Consider the following 16,593-nt stretch of genomic DNA (forward strand, 5'->3'; position numbering starts at 1 on the left):
AGAAAGCAAATGTTTTGAGAATGATGAGACAACAAATGTGCAAATGTGTTTGACATACAATGGATGGATGGTGGTAAGAGTTGTAATAAAATAATTTTTTAAGTGAGAATGGTTCAACTTTAGAAAAGCAATAAATGTAAACTACCACATATATAAAACCAAATAAAAGGGTCCCATGATCATTTCAGTTGATGCAGAAAAGGTATTTGATAAAATATAACTCACTTTAATGATAAAAAATACTTTCAAAAAATTTTTGAATAGAAGGGAAATACCTTATACTAAAAAGTATATTTATACAAAGCAATAGCCAACATTATTCTCAATGAAGAGAAACTTAAATCATTTCCCTTGAGAACAGAAAACAGACATAAATGCCCTTAAATTGGTAAGAAAATTTACCATATTCACAGTAGTTCTGATCCTATACATAGAAAATTGCAAACATTCCATAAGAAAGCTACTGGAACTAATTGAAGGATTCAGCAAACTTGCAGGAGCTAGGATCAACATACAAAAATCATACATCAAGAAAGAGAACTTTTAAAAGGAAATCAGGGACAAAATACCTTTTACAATATCTCCCCCACAAAAGACAGGGTATTTAGGAATAAATCTAACCAGGGATGTAAAAGCCTTATGTAAGGAAAACCAGGAAGGGTGAATAATGAGGTTAAGAGTTCCTGGGCAGTAAAGCAGGGGAGGTTGGGATAGTGTAATAGAGAGCCAATAACAAGAAGGGAGAAAATGCTTTAAAACTGATTGTGGTAGTGATTATACACTTCTTTATATAACTTAACTATTGAATTATATGATGTTTGGATTATGTCCTCATAAAACCATTTTTTAAAAAAAAAGCAAACTACTGCAAAAGACCAAAAAAAAAATCTATATATAAACAAACAAAAAACCCTGTTCATGGATAGGTAGACTTAACATTGTGAAACTAGCAATACTACCCAAAGCAATTGTGTCAGACAGGGTTCTCTAGAGAGACAAACAAGATTGCTAGTAATTTTATATATTTTTTTGTAAAGATCTATAACACAAGAAATGAACTGTTCAATTATATACAGATAGATAGATATATAATGCAAGAAACGAACAGTTAAATTATAAAGCAATACAAATGGCTCAGTGCAACTCACTCCCATGAGAGAGTTGTGAGACACTGGCAGTCCTTTAAGTCTTGAGGGCCGCCAGTCAGTCCTCTGTAAAGAGAGCTAGGCTATATCAGCACAGGCAGCAAACAGCAAGGCAGGTCACCAACCATCAGCCAGGTCACCAACTGTCAGTCCCCAGCTCCAGAGATATACATTCCAATCGTGTGGTCTTAGGAACCTCAACTTACAGCCACACAGTTCATAGGCCAGGCGTCCCACAGGTAGTGTAGCCTATAAATTGAGGCACAGAACAAGCAAGGCAGCAGCACACTGGTCTGATGATCAAAGAGGGAGAGACAAGAAAGGCAAGGCTCACTGAGCTATTTATCTCTCCGCCCTTCAATTAATCCTACGTGTTTATCGGCCAGGCTGACACAATAAACTATCTCAGCAATCTATATGTAAAATGTAATTTTGATACAAACTCCAACAACATTATTTAACTTTATATGAAAAGAAAAGAGGCCCAGATAAGTAATACACTACTGACGAAGAACAAAGTAGGAGGCCTCACACTACCTGGTCTTAGAACCAACTATAGTGGTCAGAACAGCCTGGTATTGGTACAATAACAGGTACATAGACAAATGGACCAGAATTGAGAATCTAGAAGTAAATCTATGTATCCATTAAATGGGGAGAGATAGTCTCTTTAACAAATGATGCTGGAAAATTGGATGTCTATCTGTAGAAAAGTGAAACCAGACCCATACCTCACACCGTATGCAAAAACTAACTCAAAATGAGTCAGATACATAAATGTAAAACTATAAAGATTATGGAAGAAAAATAGGAACAATGCTCCAAAACCGAACCAAACTCCCTCCCATCAAGTCACTTCCAACTCAGTGATCCAAAAGTTAGCAAATATTTGGCCAAATTATAGGAAGATTGGAATCCCCCTACACTGCTGGTGGGAATTGTAAAACCCTACAACCACTATGGGAACCACTATGTGGCACTTCTTGAAAAGCTAAACACAGAAATACCATATGATCCAGCAATCTCATTCCTAAGTGTATACTCTGAGAACCACGGCATGAACAGACCCACTCACACTGCTAGTCAATGCAGCACCTTAAGTCTCCATCACAGAGGCCCGGATGAACAAACTGTGGAACATACCACCATGGTATACTATGCAGCAATAAAGAATAGTGATGAATCCAAGAAACATTGCACAGCATAGATGAATTTGAAGGACATTGTGCTGAATGGAATAAGTCAAGCACAAAAGGACAAATAATATAAACCACTATTTTTTAAAAGATTTACAAATCATCCACTATTTTTTCAAATATTTACACAAGATTGTAAAAATTCTTAGATGATTATCAAGAATGGAATTGGGAAGGAGAAAAAATTACTAACTAGATAGAGAACACATGGTTCGCAACAGTGAAGGGAAAGGCAATACACAATATGAGAAAAGTCAGCACAATGTGACCAAGGCAAAGGAACACAGTGAGACGCAGACAAGAATAAAGCCCAACTATAGAGTCACTGTGAGTCAGAATAAATTTTATGGCAGTAAATTTGGCTGGTTATTTCTTTTTTTACTTAGAACAGTTCCTGCAAAATAGATAATCTTGCAACAATGTATTAAACTATTTTACAAATGGATTCATAGGTAGATTGGTTTACTAAAAAGCTGTGGAAGGGTGTACAGGTACACACCCACCTGCAGATACACATTTGGTTGTGGGTATTTCCACATACATAATTATAGGTGCTACATATATCTCAATACAGACATTAGAGCACACAAGGACAGCGTCATGGAAACTTCTCAGGCAGAACCAGACACCTCACAACAATGTGCCTAAGTCTGAAGGCAACAGACCATAGACTCAGTGCACATCTACATCAATTGATACAGCATAGTTAGTAGAGACCATGTTCTGCATCCTGCTTTGGAGAATGGTGTGTGGAGTGGTAAAGCTTTACAAGCAGCCATCTAAGATACAAGTATTGGTCTCTTCCTGCCCAGAGCAAAGGAGTAACAAGAACGCCAAAGAGTCAAAGGAACAATTAGTCCAAAGGACGAGAAGACCAGAGGAACCAAGTATACATGACCCCAAGACCAGAAGAACTAGATGGTACTCAGCTACCACCGCTGACCTCCCTGGCTGGGATCATAGCCAAGGGTCCTAGCAAGCATAGGAGAAAAACATAGACCAAGTAATCAAATTCACACACACACACACACACACACACAAGTAGACTTATAGCTGACAGAAACTGGTGAAATCTTCAAGACTTTGGCCCTAAGATACCCTTCTGACATGGAACTGAAGCCATCCCCAGAGACCACCTTTCAGTGAAACAATAGAGAGGGCCATACAATAACACAGAGAGTTCTTTAGAACCATTTATCATGCGAGATCCAAAGCAAAAATGAGAAGGCAGCAAGGAGCAGAAAGTCCAGACACCAGGAAATAAGGAACCCAGGGCAGAAAAGGGGGAGAGTGCTGACACACAATGAGAAATGCAACCAAGTCATGGAATCATGGACAAAATATTGAATGGGAAGTTAATTTGTTCTGTAAACTTTCACCTAAAGCACAACAAAAATCTAAAAACAACAGTGTCCGGCACATTAATAAGGCTACATGAATGTTGTTGCTGCTGCTCAGTGCTAGCCTGTTGGTTCAAGTCCAGCAGAACAAAACACTGCCCGGACTGAAGCATTCTTACCATCTTTGTTATATTTGAGCCCATTGTCGCAGCTCCTGTGTCAATTGAGGGTCTTCTCTTTTTCATTGAGCTGCTTGCTAAGCATGATGTCCACCTCCAGGGACTGTAATGTCAGGACACATTAGCTTTGGGTCTGAAAAGGGTACCTGGTATACTTTTATCCCAGTTTTCAATTACACATCGATTTGCCCTGAAATGAACACATGCATGGACAGGAGGGAAGTGACCTACCCACAGGCAGGGGTGACTCAGATCTACACACTGCAGCGATTTTTTTTAACAAGTCAAGAATTTAATCATGAAACAAAGAACTTGTCCGTACAAAATTCCCAACAAGGCAGAGCAATCTAACACAATGAGTTTCCAGAATCAGTGACTAAAAAGCCTTGTGAGCAAGTGGTAACTAGAGCTATCCTAAAGCAATATGCTGCTTCGGCTTTTCCATTTGGCAAAAGACTTTCAAAATATCTCAAAACCCACTGCTATCGAGTCCAGCTGACTCATGTTACCCTAAAGGACAGAGTAGAATCACCCGGCCTCCCAGGGCTTCCAAGGCTGTCCATCTTCATGGAAGCAGACACCCAGCTCGTTCCCATCCAGAGCCACTGGGGGATTTAAGCCACCGACACTCTGGTTAGCAGTGGAGCACTTTAATTTCACCACCAGGGCTTCTTAAAGTATCTCTATGGCAGTCAAAATGTTCACTATCTAGTAGAAAGTCAGAGAGAAAAAGAACGTCAGACCCCTATGATTGCCCTCCACATCCACCCACCCAATCCCACCTCAGAGTCCCTGGTTGGTTAACCTCAAGATTGGAGATTGGTACCCACCCAGGCATGTCTCAAGCGGGGGAAAGCCCAGCAGTTTGAAAGGTCACAGCCATTGGAGACCCTACAAGCACACTTCTACTCTGGCCCTCTTAGGGTCCCTAGGAGTCAGAGGTGACTATGGCAATGGGGGCGGGGGGCGGGGGGCTGTTGGCACCGGCTGCATCTGGCAGGCTGTTGGTGTGGTCACCGGTTTTTGTGGTGACAAGAATAGCCGTGCCTTCCTCCATAGCTGGGAGGGGCAACAAGTGGTCAGAATCGGCCTTTGGTCTGCTCTTGACGCAGTCTTCACAGGTGCATTCTTCTACAGTGTAGCCCAGGCCGCTCGGAAGGGCAATTTCAACACCAGTCTTGCTGCCGTCCAGGTCCACAGTAGCCACATCCTGGAGAGCTGGTCCTGGTTATGCAAAAAGAGAAACATTAACGTACACGTCCTAGGGGTGTGGTCACAGCAGCCTTCGCAGTACACGTCAGGACTCGGAAGCACAGAGACAGATGGCCTCGTACTCACAGGCCACCGTTGGGTTGAAAGCATACATGGATAGGGACGTACAGCGCCTTTGCTTTTTTAAGTGTGAGTTCGAATGTTTTCCCACTTTTGAAAATCGAAAGTGCCTACCTGCCAATCTGGATGACTGTGCTCTCACTTCAAAGGCGCTTGAATCCCTGCAGGGGATCAAGCTGCTGAAGCCCAGAGCTGCAGGCAAAGTGTGGTGCAGCTCCACCCTGCCCCCTTGGGAAGAGAGAGGTGAATCTAGCGGTGACATATCTCACCCCACTGGTTGCTGGGGTTGTTACCAACTTAGCCTTTGAAAGCATTTTGAGCTTTTGTGCCACTTTCGTGTCACTCTGGAGAGTGACAAGAATTACCATATGTCTCAGCCCTCAAGATCAGCCTGTGGGCAACAGAAGTATAGATGGCTCTCTTCCAGAGCATTGTGCAGCAAATGAAATAAATAATAGCATGTCTCTGTGCTCACATAAAAAGGAGTCCCTCAAGTTTACTGCCTTCTCAACATCCTCACCAGCACACTTAAAGTCTCTTCCCACCCCTCTGACAGACCCCAGGCAAAGAGAGAAGTAACCGAGGTGCCTGCAGAATAGCCATCTCCCTTCTCCGGGGGAGTCAGAAAGCAACTGAGGTGTATGCTGTACTCCTTCTACCTGGGGAGCGAGGCCACTGCGGCTTAGTGCTTCCAGTCAGACCACAGGCTGCTGGAAGATCCTGCCCTTAAGAAGCCCATCAGTGGAGCACCCACTTCTCTGGGCCTGGGTCTCTACTGCTTCCTCAAGACCGTTATTTTTGAGAGGGTGACGTCACTCATCAAGGAACAAATGGTCGTTCCTTCATAGCACATCTCTGTTCACCAAAGAGATTTGTATTAGAACCGTGGCATCTTGGGAAATTCACTGTTCCAGACTGAGTCTGACAGCCTGCTGTCTCATCCATGTCCTGACTTTTAGTCAGAGATGGGTCTTTCCGAGGAAACTGGGTTCTTCGGTAGAGTAGTTACCAAAGGAAAAATTGTGGGAGAAGGCTGCCATTGCAGGAAGCCTGTAAGAGAGGGCCAACTCCAGAGTGAAGACAGTTCACTTCAGGCTTAGGGAAGCTCCTTAAACAAGCTGGCCTCTCTCACCCTTTAAAGGACTCCAAGGGCAATAGCAATAGACAACATTGAAGATAACTGGGACTCGCAAGGGCCACCGCTTGGAAAGAGGCTTCAATGATTCATCATTAAACCCACCTGTGTGCTTGAATTTGTCCTTCAGTAGTTCAGCACCCATCTTTTTGAGCAAGAACATCAGCACGAACATGGCCAAAGACACCATCAGGCACAGGCCTAGACAGGCCCAGAGAATCACACTGGGTCCCTTGGTGGAATTAGTCAGACCTTCATGGAAACAACATCAGATGGCATCAGCATTGACTTTCAAATTCTGAAGAGCACTTAATTAGGAGAGTTGATGAGCATTGATTTTGCTAATAGTGCTGAATAAAAAAGTGAGTTTGGGTCTGAATAATTACTAATCACTGCCCTCTCTCCTTTTGCTTTTTGATTCTGAAACAACCATCTCATCATCTTCCCTCTCACATTTGATTAATTACAACAGTCACTAGAGAAGGGAGGGAGGGAGGGAGGCGAAAAGAGAAAGGAAGGTAAACGAGAGAAAGACATCTCACGTCCATGAAAGATTGTTCCAGAAACATTACTTACTTGCATTGCAGTAGCGCTGACAGGTTCGAGGAGGGGTATTGGAACATCGTAGGTGACAAGGTTTGCAGGAATGAAGCAAACCATCAAAATATTGACCTTGGAAGCACTGTTGAGCCATTTGGAACTTGGTTGCAAAAAGAAACAAGGGAACCGCAGAAAGAACAGCCCCGAACAAGTATAACTGTCATCAAGAATTCCGTAGCAAATGATGCCCCGGCAGCCAGAATGCCAAAGAAGTAAAAACAGAACTCCACGCAGCCACCCTTGGTTCGTTTTGGGGGTGGTCACCTTGCACTGTGGCTAAGGATTTGAATACCAGCTAGAATTCAAGTTTCTAAGTTTGTAGCTTGGGGGAGATAGGAAGTAGGCCGTCAATATTCAGGGCAAACTACACCTGAAACAGAAACTGCTTATTTATAGAGGAAATGTCACATGCAGGTGACAGTTGCAAGATGTAGACACGCCTGGAGTAGGAGGTTCAACACCCATCCTGGGACACCTGTGATGGGAGGGGTGCTAGGCCCAAGAGAGAGGGTTAAGGCTAGAGCCATCGCCCTTAGGAACCTTAAGAGCTATTGAGAACCACACTCAGATAACCATCAATGATGAAGAACATTCATCCCTGCATCCAAAAACTCCAAGTCAGAAAAACTCAGAGATCTGAGCGTAGACACATTATAGTTAAACTGACACAAGTCTAAGACCAGGATAAAATCCTAAATCTTAAAAGTCTTGATAAAATGTGAGAGAGTGAAGGAGCTATTAAAAATGACCCAGGAGTTCTGAACTTAGGGAAAATTGCAAATGAACTTGCGGAAATGGTAAAATCTAAAGACAGAGCTAACTTGGCAAGGGGTGGAGAGAACAGAAAACTTAAAACATGGATAAGCTGATAGAAAATGATTCATCACCCTACCACCCAGCAGAGACTATTATCATTTTTTTGGAATGCCACAGAGGGTGGTTAACATTTCAGTAGATACACTTTGTTTGATCTACTCTGTCCTCTGGAGTCCAGATGCATTGACTTGGTGGCAGTGGATTTAGGTTGACTTGGTGGCAATGAATTTAGTTTGGGTGGGGCAAACAAGCTTAAGCACTTAAATGTTCAGCGGCTACCAGGAAGGTTAGCAGTTCAAACCCACCCCGAGGCACTCGGAAGCTCTACTTCTCAAGGATCTAGAAAGTAGCCTTGAGAGGCCTGTGGCTTTCCTTTCTTTTTTTAATCATTTTATTGGGGGCTCGTACAACCCTTTTCACAATCCATACATCCATCCATTGTGTCAAGCACATTTGTTGCCATCATCATTCTAAAAACACTTCATTTCTACTTGAGTCCTTGATATCAGCTCCTCATTTCCCCCTCCTTCCCCTCTCCCTCATGAACCCTTGATAATTTATTAATTATTATTATTTTGTCATATCTTACACTGTCCGATGTCTCCCTTCACCTACTTTTCTGTTTTCGGTCCCTCAGGGAGGAGGTTATACGTAGATCCTTATAATCGGTTCCCCCTTTGTACCCACCTTCCCTCCATTCTCCCGGCATCGCCACTGTCACCACTGGTCCTGAAGGGATCATCTGTCCTGGATTCCCTGTGTTTCCAATTCCTATCTGTACCAGTGTGCATCCTCTGGGCTCGCTGGATTTGTAAGGTAAATTTGGGATCATGATAGTGGGGGTGGGGGGAGAAGCTTTTAGGAACTAGAGGAAAGTTGTATGTTTTATTGGTGCTACCCTGCACCCTGACTGGCTGGTCTCCTCCCTGAGACCCTTCTGTAAGGGGGTGTCCAGTTGCCTACAGATGGGCTTTGGGTCCCTACTCTGCACTCCCTCTCATTCACAATGATATGATTTTTTTGTTTTTTAATTCCTGATACCTCATCCCTTCCACACCTTGTGATCACACAGGTTGCTGTGCTTCTTCCATTTGGTCTTTATTGCTTCTGAGCTAGATGGCTGTTTGTTTGTTTATCTTCAAGCCTTTAAGACTTCAGACGCTATATCTTTTGATAGTCGGGCACCATCAGCTTTCTTCACCACATTTGCTTATGCACACATTTGTCTTCAGCGATCGTGTCGGGAAGGTGTGCATCCTGGAATGCCAATTTAATAGAACAAAGTGTTCTTGCATTGAGGGAGTACTTGAGTGGAGGTCCAATGTCCATCTGTGACCTTAATACTAAATTATAAATAATATGCACATAGATCTATTGCCGCACCATCCTATATAAATATATATATGCCTGTATTTAGACCTCTATAAATGCCCTTTGCCTCCTAGTTCCTTCCTCTATTCCTTTTACTTTCCTCTTGTCCCACTATCATGCTCGGCCTTCATTAGGTTTCAGTAATTTCTCTCAGTTACATTGCCCTTGCCGAATCCCTACCAGAGAGGCCTGTGGCTTTCCACCCTGTACAGTTCCACTCTGACATCCATGGACTCACCAGCAGTCAGAATTGACTCGGCAGCAAGTAACAACATGTATCTGTTCTGTTTGTCTGTTTCATATAAATGGAATCACTTGAATTTATTTTGGCCATACTGAGTGAGACCCACATAAAAAGATGTTCAGGAGGCAACCAGAATGATTTCCCTCTGTCATTGGGGTCCATTCCCCAGCCGGCCTAGAGCCCTTGGCTCTCACCCACAGTTTACAGAAGCCCAGCGCCGTGCATGGCCTCAGATTTCCAAAGCCATTGGTAACACACTCTGCAAGGAAAAGTCCACTCAACTGGAAGATTCTTTTTTTCAAAATTACTAAACTGTAGACAAGGTTTGACAGCACAACCGTTGGACTTTCCGTGCTTACCTCCAACCAATAGTAGACCATTTCTACTTCAGGCTGGAGTAGCTCTTTCCCTCGAAGAGAGACAGTTAGGCCTTTGACTGTCGATCTAGTCCTTGGCTTCTCTGGACTCACTAGAATGACAACCTCTGAACTGGGCTGTGCCCACTAGGCTTCCCTGGGAACTGCGTTTCCAGAATGTGCTTCACTGTGAGGTTTCAGGACAGGAATGACCAAAAGAAAAAGCATGCGTGAGATTTGGAAGGCAGGTGAAGGAGGCACGGCTGTTCTCTGAAGGGCATCATTGTCAGATACAGAGCTGGACAGTCACAGAAATGCCCGGCATCCAACTCTTCTTCCTGACTGCTGACCCTGCTGATGCTTGGCTATGTAGGAGGAGTTACACAGAAGCAGTAGCTTCCCTAGGCAGCTCCGTGACACACATGCCCTTCCCAGCCCAGACCAGCCCATCTTGGCAGCTTGGCATTCCTGGCTTCTCAGATGAACTGGTTAGTGACTCCTTTGGTCTTCACCTCCCGAGCTCCTCCCACGATTGCGTAAGGTCTACAAAACCAACACCAGTTGCCCTAGAGTTGACACCAACTCATAGCAGAGGAGAGCAGCACTCTGTGATGTCCCCACATAAACCAAAGTTATGCCCAAACCAAAGGCAGACAGACATTAGGCATTCAATACGGGCATGGTGAGGGGAGAGGCTACCCCACAAAAGTCCAAACATTCAAGGCTTAAAACACAGATACATCAAACTTCTAAATTAAAAACTTCTATGCATCAAAAGGCATTATCAAGAAAGTCGAGACAACCTAGGGATTGGTAGAAAATCTAATAAGGTCTTCATATTCCGAATATATGTATAAAGAACTCCTACAACCCAACAACCAAAAGGTAATCCATTTTTCAAACATGAACAGTGAAATTGAATAGGCATTTCTCCAAAGAGAAAGGAAGAAAGGAAGGAGGGAAAGATAAAAAGAACAGATGGATGCTATCCAGTCACCCCTACTCATGGCAGCCTTCTGTCCAACAGAACAAAGCAGTGCCCAGTTCTCTGCTGTCGGCACGGTTGCCAGTGTATTCGAAGTCCGTTGGTAGGGCTATGGTGCCAATTGAGCTCACCAAGGGTCTCTTTCGTCCGTTAGCCCGCTCTGTTACACACGTCTTTCTCTGACAACTGATCCCTCTGAACGTGAGAGTCAGACGTCTTCCCTGTGGTCCGTAAGATGTCCTTGGCTGCTTTCAAAAGGCCTTTCTTCACAGTTGACCTGAGTCTGGACGCCCCACTAAAACCTGTCCATCATGGGGACCCTGCTGCTATTTGAAATACCAGTGACCTAGCTTCCCACACCACAGGAACCCGCAAGTCACCCCCACACGACAAACGGACAGACAAGTGCTGGTCCTGAAAACTTCCCCGGGGATAACAAAATATTACCGAGCAAGCCATTTCTAGTACGCAGCAGTCCACAGGGAAAGGAGCCACAAGGGAACACAAAACGAACCAGGGCCCAAAGGAACAACAAGCAGGATGCCAGACTCCCGTTCCTCTGGTGTACCCAGACACTGCAAACAAGGCCTCGTTTCTCCTTCAGCTGGAACAGAGCCTGAGGGGAGCTGGCCTTGTGTTTGGAGAGGAGACAGCTCGGAGCCAAGGTCTGGTGAAGGAAGCCAGGCTCAGTAGCCATGCCCAGCATGCCCTGCAGCACCCTAGGCCACTGCCAACATGTTCTTCCTCCCCCTCTGCCCCTCGCCTCTAGTGCACACCTCAGAACTCCTGTTTGCTTGTGGGCATGAAAAGGCTAACTCAATTTGGGGGCCAAATTCTCCAGGCCATCTTGCAGCTTTCCAGGACAATTTCCTTTGAAGCTGGGCTCCTCAGTGCTGCTTTCTCTTAGCATCTCCGAAGTGCCAAGTGCTGTCAGCTCTTCAGAACTCTTCAAAGTGGCTCCGCTCTGACTTCCAAGACCTCCTAACTATTCATAGTTGTAAGGGGCCCCTGCATGTTTTTTTTTAATTTAAGTCAGTGTCTTCTCCCTATGGCACTTTTTGTCTCTTCTTTGCGCATGTGTTCTATTCATATTTTATTGTTATAAAAATATGAGGTGCATAAAAAATTAATAGGAAAATGGAATGAAAAAATAATAGAATTTTCCCTTGAAGTTTTGAAGCCCCCCTTGGATATTATACAACATTTGGCATTCCCCCCAACCCCACCTTTTTCCCCCCAGGTGTATGATTTAATGATCTCAATTACATTAAGCATGTTATAAAACCGTTGCCCATAATCATTGCCAACATCTCCATCACCACAAAAAGAACCTCCTTGTTTCTTCAAAGATGACTCCCCCTTCCCATCCTGCCCCTGGTAACCACAAATCAACCTTGACCTCCACACCTCCGTCTCCACTGTAAGCACCAGCGACCACAAGGTTCAGGAGTCCTAGTGTGGCACAGGTAAGCGTCAGATGGCTAACCATAGATCAGTGGTTCACACACCTCAGCTGCTTTGAGGGAGAAAGTTGAGGCTACTTGCTCCAGTCAAGATTCACAGCCTTGGAAAGCCGCTATTGGGTCATATTCCACCTGAGGATTGACTGGCTGGTACAGGGTTTGGGTAAGATAGAGAGCATGCTAAGAATGGTACCTGTGCTTCTAAAGGCAGAGAAAACCCTTTCCATTCAACACTCACTTGTCACGTGCCTAGTTTGGGTGGCATACTGATTACGTGTTGCGCTGTTAACCACAAGGCCAACTGTTATAAACCAGCCACTCTGAGGTAGAAAGATGGAGTTTTCTACTACCGTAAAGAGATACAGCCTTGAAAACCCACAGGGGAAGTTCTACACTGTTCTTCAGGGCCGCTGTGGGTCGACATCAACTCGATGGCAATAAATTTGTTTTTTGGAGAGGCATAGACTGGAACGAAGGCAGTAAGTTTGGTTTGTGGAGAGGCATAGACTGGGAGAGAGCTGACGTTCCCCATACCCGCCAAGAGTCACAGGCTCAGAAATGCACAGGGGGCAGTTCTAATCCGTCAAAATGAGTCAGAATTGGCTGGATGATAGCACGAGAGTAAGAAGCATAGACTAAGGAGCCTTGGTGGCACAGTGAGCTAAGCATCAAGCTGCTTAGGGAAAGATTGTGGTCTAATCCCACCAGTCACTCAACAAGAGAAAGGTGAGTCTGCCTGCGTCCACAAAGAGTTGCAGCCTCAGAAACCCGATGGAGCAGCTCTCTGTCCTCGGGCTGGCTGTAAGGCAACTCCACAGCAGGGGGTTGGATGTGGGTTGTAAGGCACTATGCCAGCCAGGGTCAGCCGTGAACGCATCAGCTTTAATGGCATTGTGTGAGTCTGGGTAGACCAGAGAAACAAATTCATAGACACCCATATGTGTATAAGAAAGAGCTTTATCCCAGAAGAAGGACACCGTGGGAGGGCTTGCTTTACCTGACTTTGGCACATACTATACAACCACAGTGGTCAAAACCACATGGTATTGGTACAATGACAGATACTCAGACCAATGGAAAAGAACTGAAAACCCAGAAATAAAATCATCAGCATACAGACAACTGATCTTTGATAAGGGCCCCAAAAAGATCAAATGGGAAGCAGATGTCCTCTTTAACAAGTGGTGCTGGAAAAAATGGATATTTACCGGCAGAAAAATGAAGCAAGACCCTTATCTCACTCCATGCACAAGAATAAACTCAAGGTGGATCACAGACCTTGAAGTTAAACCCCAAATTATTAGGGCCATCAATGAGGGAATTGGGACCAACTTGAGAACTTTGGCACAGGGAATACATAGGCTATCAGAAATAGGGAAGGACACAAACACAGAGGAGGCACAAATTGACAAATGGGATATACTGAAGATAAAACACCTGTATACATCAAAAGAATTCACCAAGAGAGTAATAGGAGAGTCCACGGACTGGGAAAACATCTTTAGCAATGACACATCAGACAAAGGCCTTATTACTAAAATCTACAATACTCTGCTAGCTTCCAAAAAGAAAAAAATCTAACTGCCCATTTGAGAGGTGGGCAAAGGACTTGAACAGAAGTTCCACAGGGGCAGAAATCCGAATGGCCAACAAACATATGAGAAAATGTCCCCAATCTTTAGCCATAAGAGAAATGTGAATTAAAACAACAATGAGGCACCACCTAACACCCTCAAAGGTAGCCCAATTAAAAAAATCAGAAAGCAACAAGTATTGGAAGGGCTGTGGGGAGACAGGAACTCTCACTGCTGGTGGACTTGTAAGTATGTACAACTACTATGGAAATCGATCTGGCGATATCTAAAACATATGGAAATCGAGTTACCATATGACCCAGCAATCCCACTACTGGGCATATATCCAGAAGAGGCAAGAAACAAACCAAAACCAGACATCTGTGCTCCAATGTTCATTGCAGCACAGTTCACAATTGTAAGGAGTTGGAAGCAACCCAAATTTCCATCACCTGTCGATCAATCAAATTTCCATCAACTAGCGGCATGAGAAGAACTGGAGCTAATCATGCTAAATGAAGTAAGTCAGGCACAAAAGGACAAGTACAACATGAGCCCGCCGAGATAAGCATTAAAAAAAATCCAAAAGGGGCATAGGAAAAAAACTACTGTATACAAACATTCTTGGGGTGAGGACCATGTAGTATGGTACAGACCAGATCAAATGCAGGGATGCACATGGTAGACAACTGGGGAGGAGGTGGGGAAAAAAAGGAGCAATATAAGGAAGAAAAGGGGAGCTGGGGCATGGGGCGCTAACCAACCCAAGGGGAGGGTATTGTTTATATCTCCACAGGGAAAGAGGGACCAGACTTCAACCCAGTGCCTCGAGGTATGAATGCAACATTCCGGTGTGGAGTAGGGAACCAGTGGAGAGATCTGGGAGGCCAACCCCAGTACCAAATACTAAGTGGATGCCTGTCCCTCCTCCCAGAAGAATTTATTTCAAAGACAGCATTGAATCTGCAGCTCCGGGAGAGGGACATATCTGATCCCAGTACACGGGAGCACATGAAGGGGGAGTAGGAGAGAGTGGAACACATCCTGCCCCACCAGGCCCTGAGGTCAATGACCCCAATTAGAGCAGCCAGTCCACAAAGAGGACCACATGACCAGCCCCACTATGAGACATGACATCCCTCACTGACCCATGGCCCTGCAGGGGACAATACTGGAGACACAGTGTGCGAATTGCACCCGACCTGATCCCACCACATCGGGGCAAAGCACTGGGGGAGTGCAGCGGAACAGCAAGGGAATGGAGTGGCAATGTCCCCAGGAAATGCTGAAAGTGAACTTTGGGGTCAGAGCATGGTGCCCCAACAGACTGGACTGGAAAACACTCCTAAAGGCCAACAAACGACCCTTGAACTAACTACAAGCTTTTTTTTCTTGTTGAGTTTTGTTTTGTTCTTTGTCAGTGGTTTGTTGTTGTTTTGTTCTGTATTGTTGCTTGGTTTTGCTCTGTCTTGTTTTTGTGCATGTTAATATCTCCGCAGGTCTGTCTAAATAAGATAGGCTGGATGAACTATCTGGAGATAAAACAACGGGACTTACAGTTCCGGGGGGACATGGGACAGGGGGAGGTGGTGGGAAAGGGAATGGTGTTAACAAGCCCAGGGACAAGGGAACAACAAGTGATGCAAATTGGTGGTGAGGTGGGTGTGGCAGGCATGGTAGGGCATGATCAAGGGTAATGTAACTAAGAGGTATAGCTGAAACCCAGGTGGAGACGGAGCATAATAGTGGGACAAGAGGAAAGTCAAGGGAAATAGAGGAAAGAGCTGGGAGGCAAAGGGCATTTATGGAAGTCTAGACAAAGACATGTACATATGCAAATATATATATGAGGTTGGGGAAATAAATCTATGTGCCTATATTTATAGGTTTAGTATTGAGGTGGCGGAAGGACATTGGGCCTCTACTCAAGTACTCCCTCAATGTAAGAATACTTTCTTCTGTTAAATTGGCATCCTATTGATGCTCACCATCACGACACAACCACTGAAGACAAAGCAGGTGAACAAGCAAATGTAGTGAAGAAAGCTGATGGTGCCTGGCTATCAAAAGATACAGCGTCTGGGATCTTAAAGGCTTGAAGGTGAACAAGCGGCCATCTAGCTCAGAAGCAACAAAGCCCACATGGAAGAACACACCAGCCTGTGTGATCACGTGATTCTGAAGGGATCAGTTTGCAGCCATCAAAGAACAAAAAATCATATCATTGGGTGCACACCTCCAGGATACGATCGCTAAAGACAAATGGGTGCATAAGTAAATGTGGCGAAGAAAGCTGATGGTGCCCGGCTATCAAAAGAGATAGCATCTGGAGTCTCAAAGCCTTAAAGGTAAACAAGCGGCCATCTAGTTCAGAAGCAACAAAGCCCACATAGAAGAAGCACACCAGCCTGTATAATCACGAGGTGCTGAAGGGATCAGGTATAAGGCATCATCAGAACAAAAAAAAAATCTTACCATAGTGAATGAAGGGGGGAGTGCAGAGTGGAGACCCAAAGCCCATTTGTCAGCCACTGGAGATCCCCTTGCAGAGGGGTCTAGGGGAGGAAATGAGTCAGTCAGGGTGCGATGTGGCACCGATGAAGAATACAGCTTTCCTCCAGTTCTTAAATGCTTCCCCCCTCCCCAAACTATCATGATCCGAATTCTACCTTGCAAGTTTGGATAGAGCAGAGTATGTACACTGGTGCAGATAGGAGCTGGAGGCACAGAGAATCCAGGGTGGATTATACCTTCAGGACCAGGGGTGTGAGTGGCGATACTGGGAGGGTAGAGGGAGAGTGGGTTGGAAAGAGGGAACCAATTAGAAGGATCTATGAGTGACCTCCCCCCTGGGGGA

General features: G+C 44.7%; 1 protein-coding gene across 1 annotated transcript in view; it reads right to left on the reverse strand.

Annotated features, from left to right (window-relative positions):
* Nucleotides 1–4,788: 4,788 nt before the first annotated feature.
* Nucleotides 4,789–16,593, reverse strand: part of TNFRSF17 (TNF receptor superfamily member 17) — a 185,874-nt gene continuing 174,069 nt past the window's right edge. Inside the window, exons 2-4 of the mRNA XM_075528020.1 lie at nt 6,904–7,084; nt 6,433–6,579; nt 4,789–5,084 (exon numbers count right to left, since the gene is read on the reverse strand). Coding sequence (XP_075384135.1) covers nt 4,789–5,084; nt 6,433–6,579; nt 6,904–7,084 — 624 coding nt within the window. The remainder of the gene's footprint in view (nt 5,085–6,432; nt 6,580–6,903; nt 7,085–16,593) is intronic.

This window comes from Tenrec ecaudatus, chromosome 12 (genome assembly GCF_050624435.1).
Source record: "Tenrec ecaudatus isolate mTenEca1 chromosome 12, mTenEca1.hap1, whole genome shotgun sequence".
Classification (NCBI taxonomy): Eukaryota; Metazoa; Chordata; class Mammalia; order Afrosoricida; family Tenrecidae; genus Tenrec; species Tenrec ecaudatus.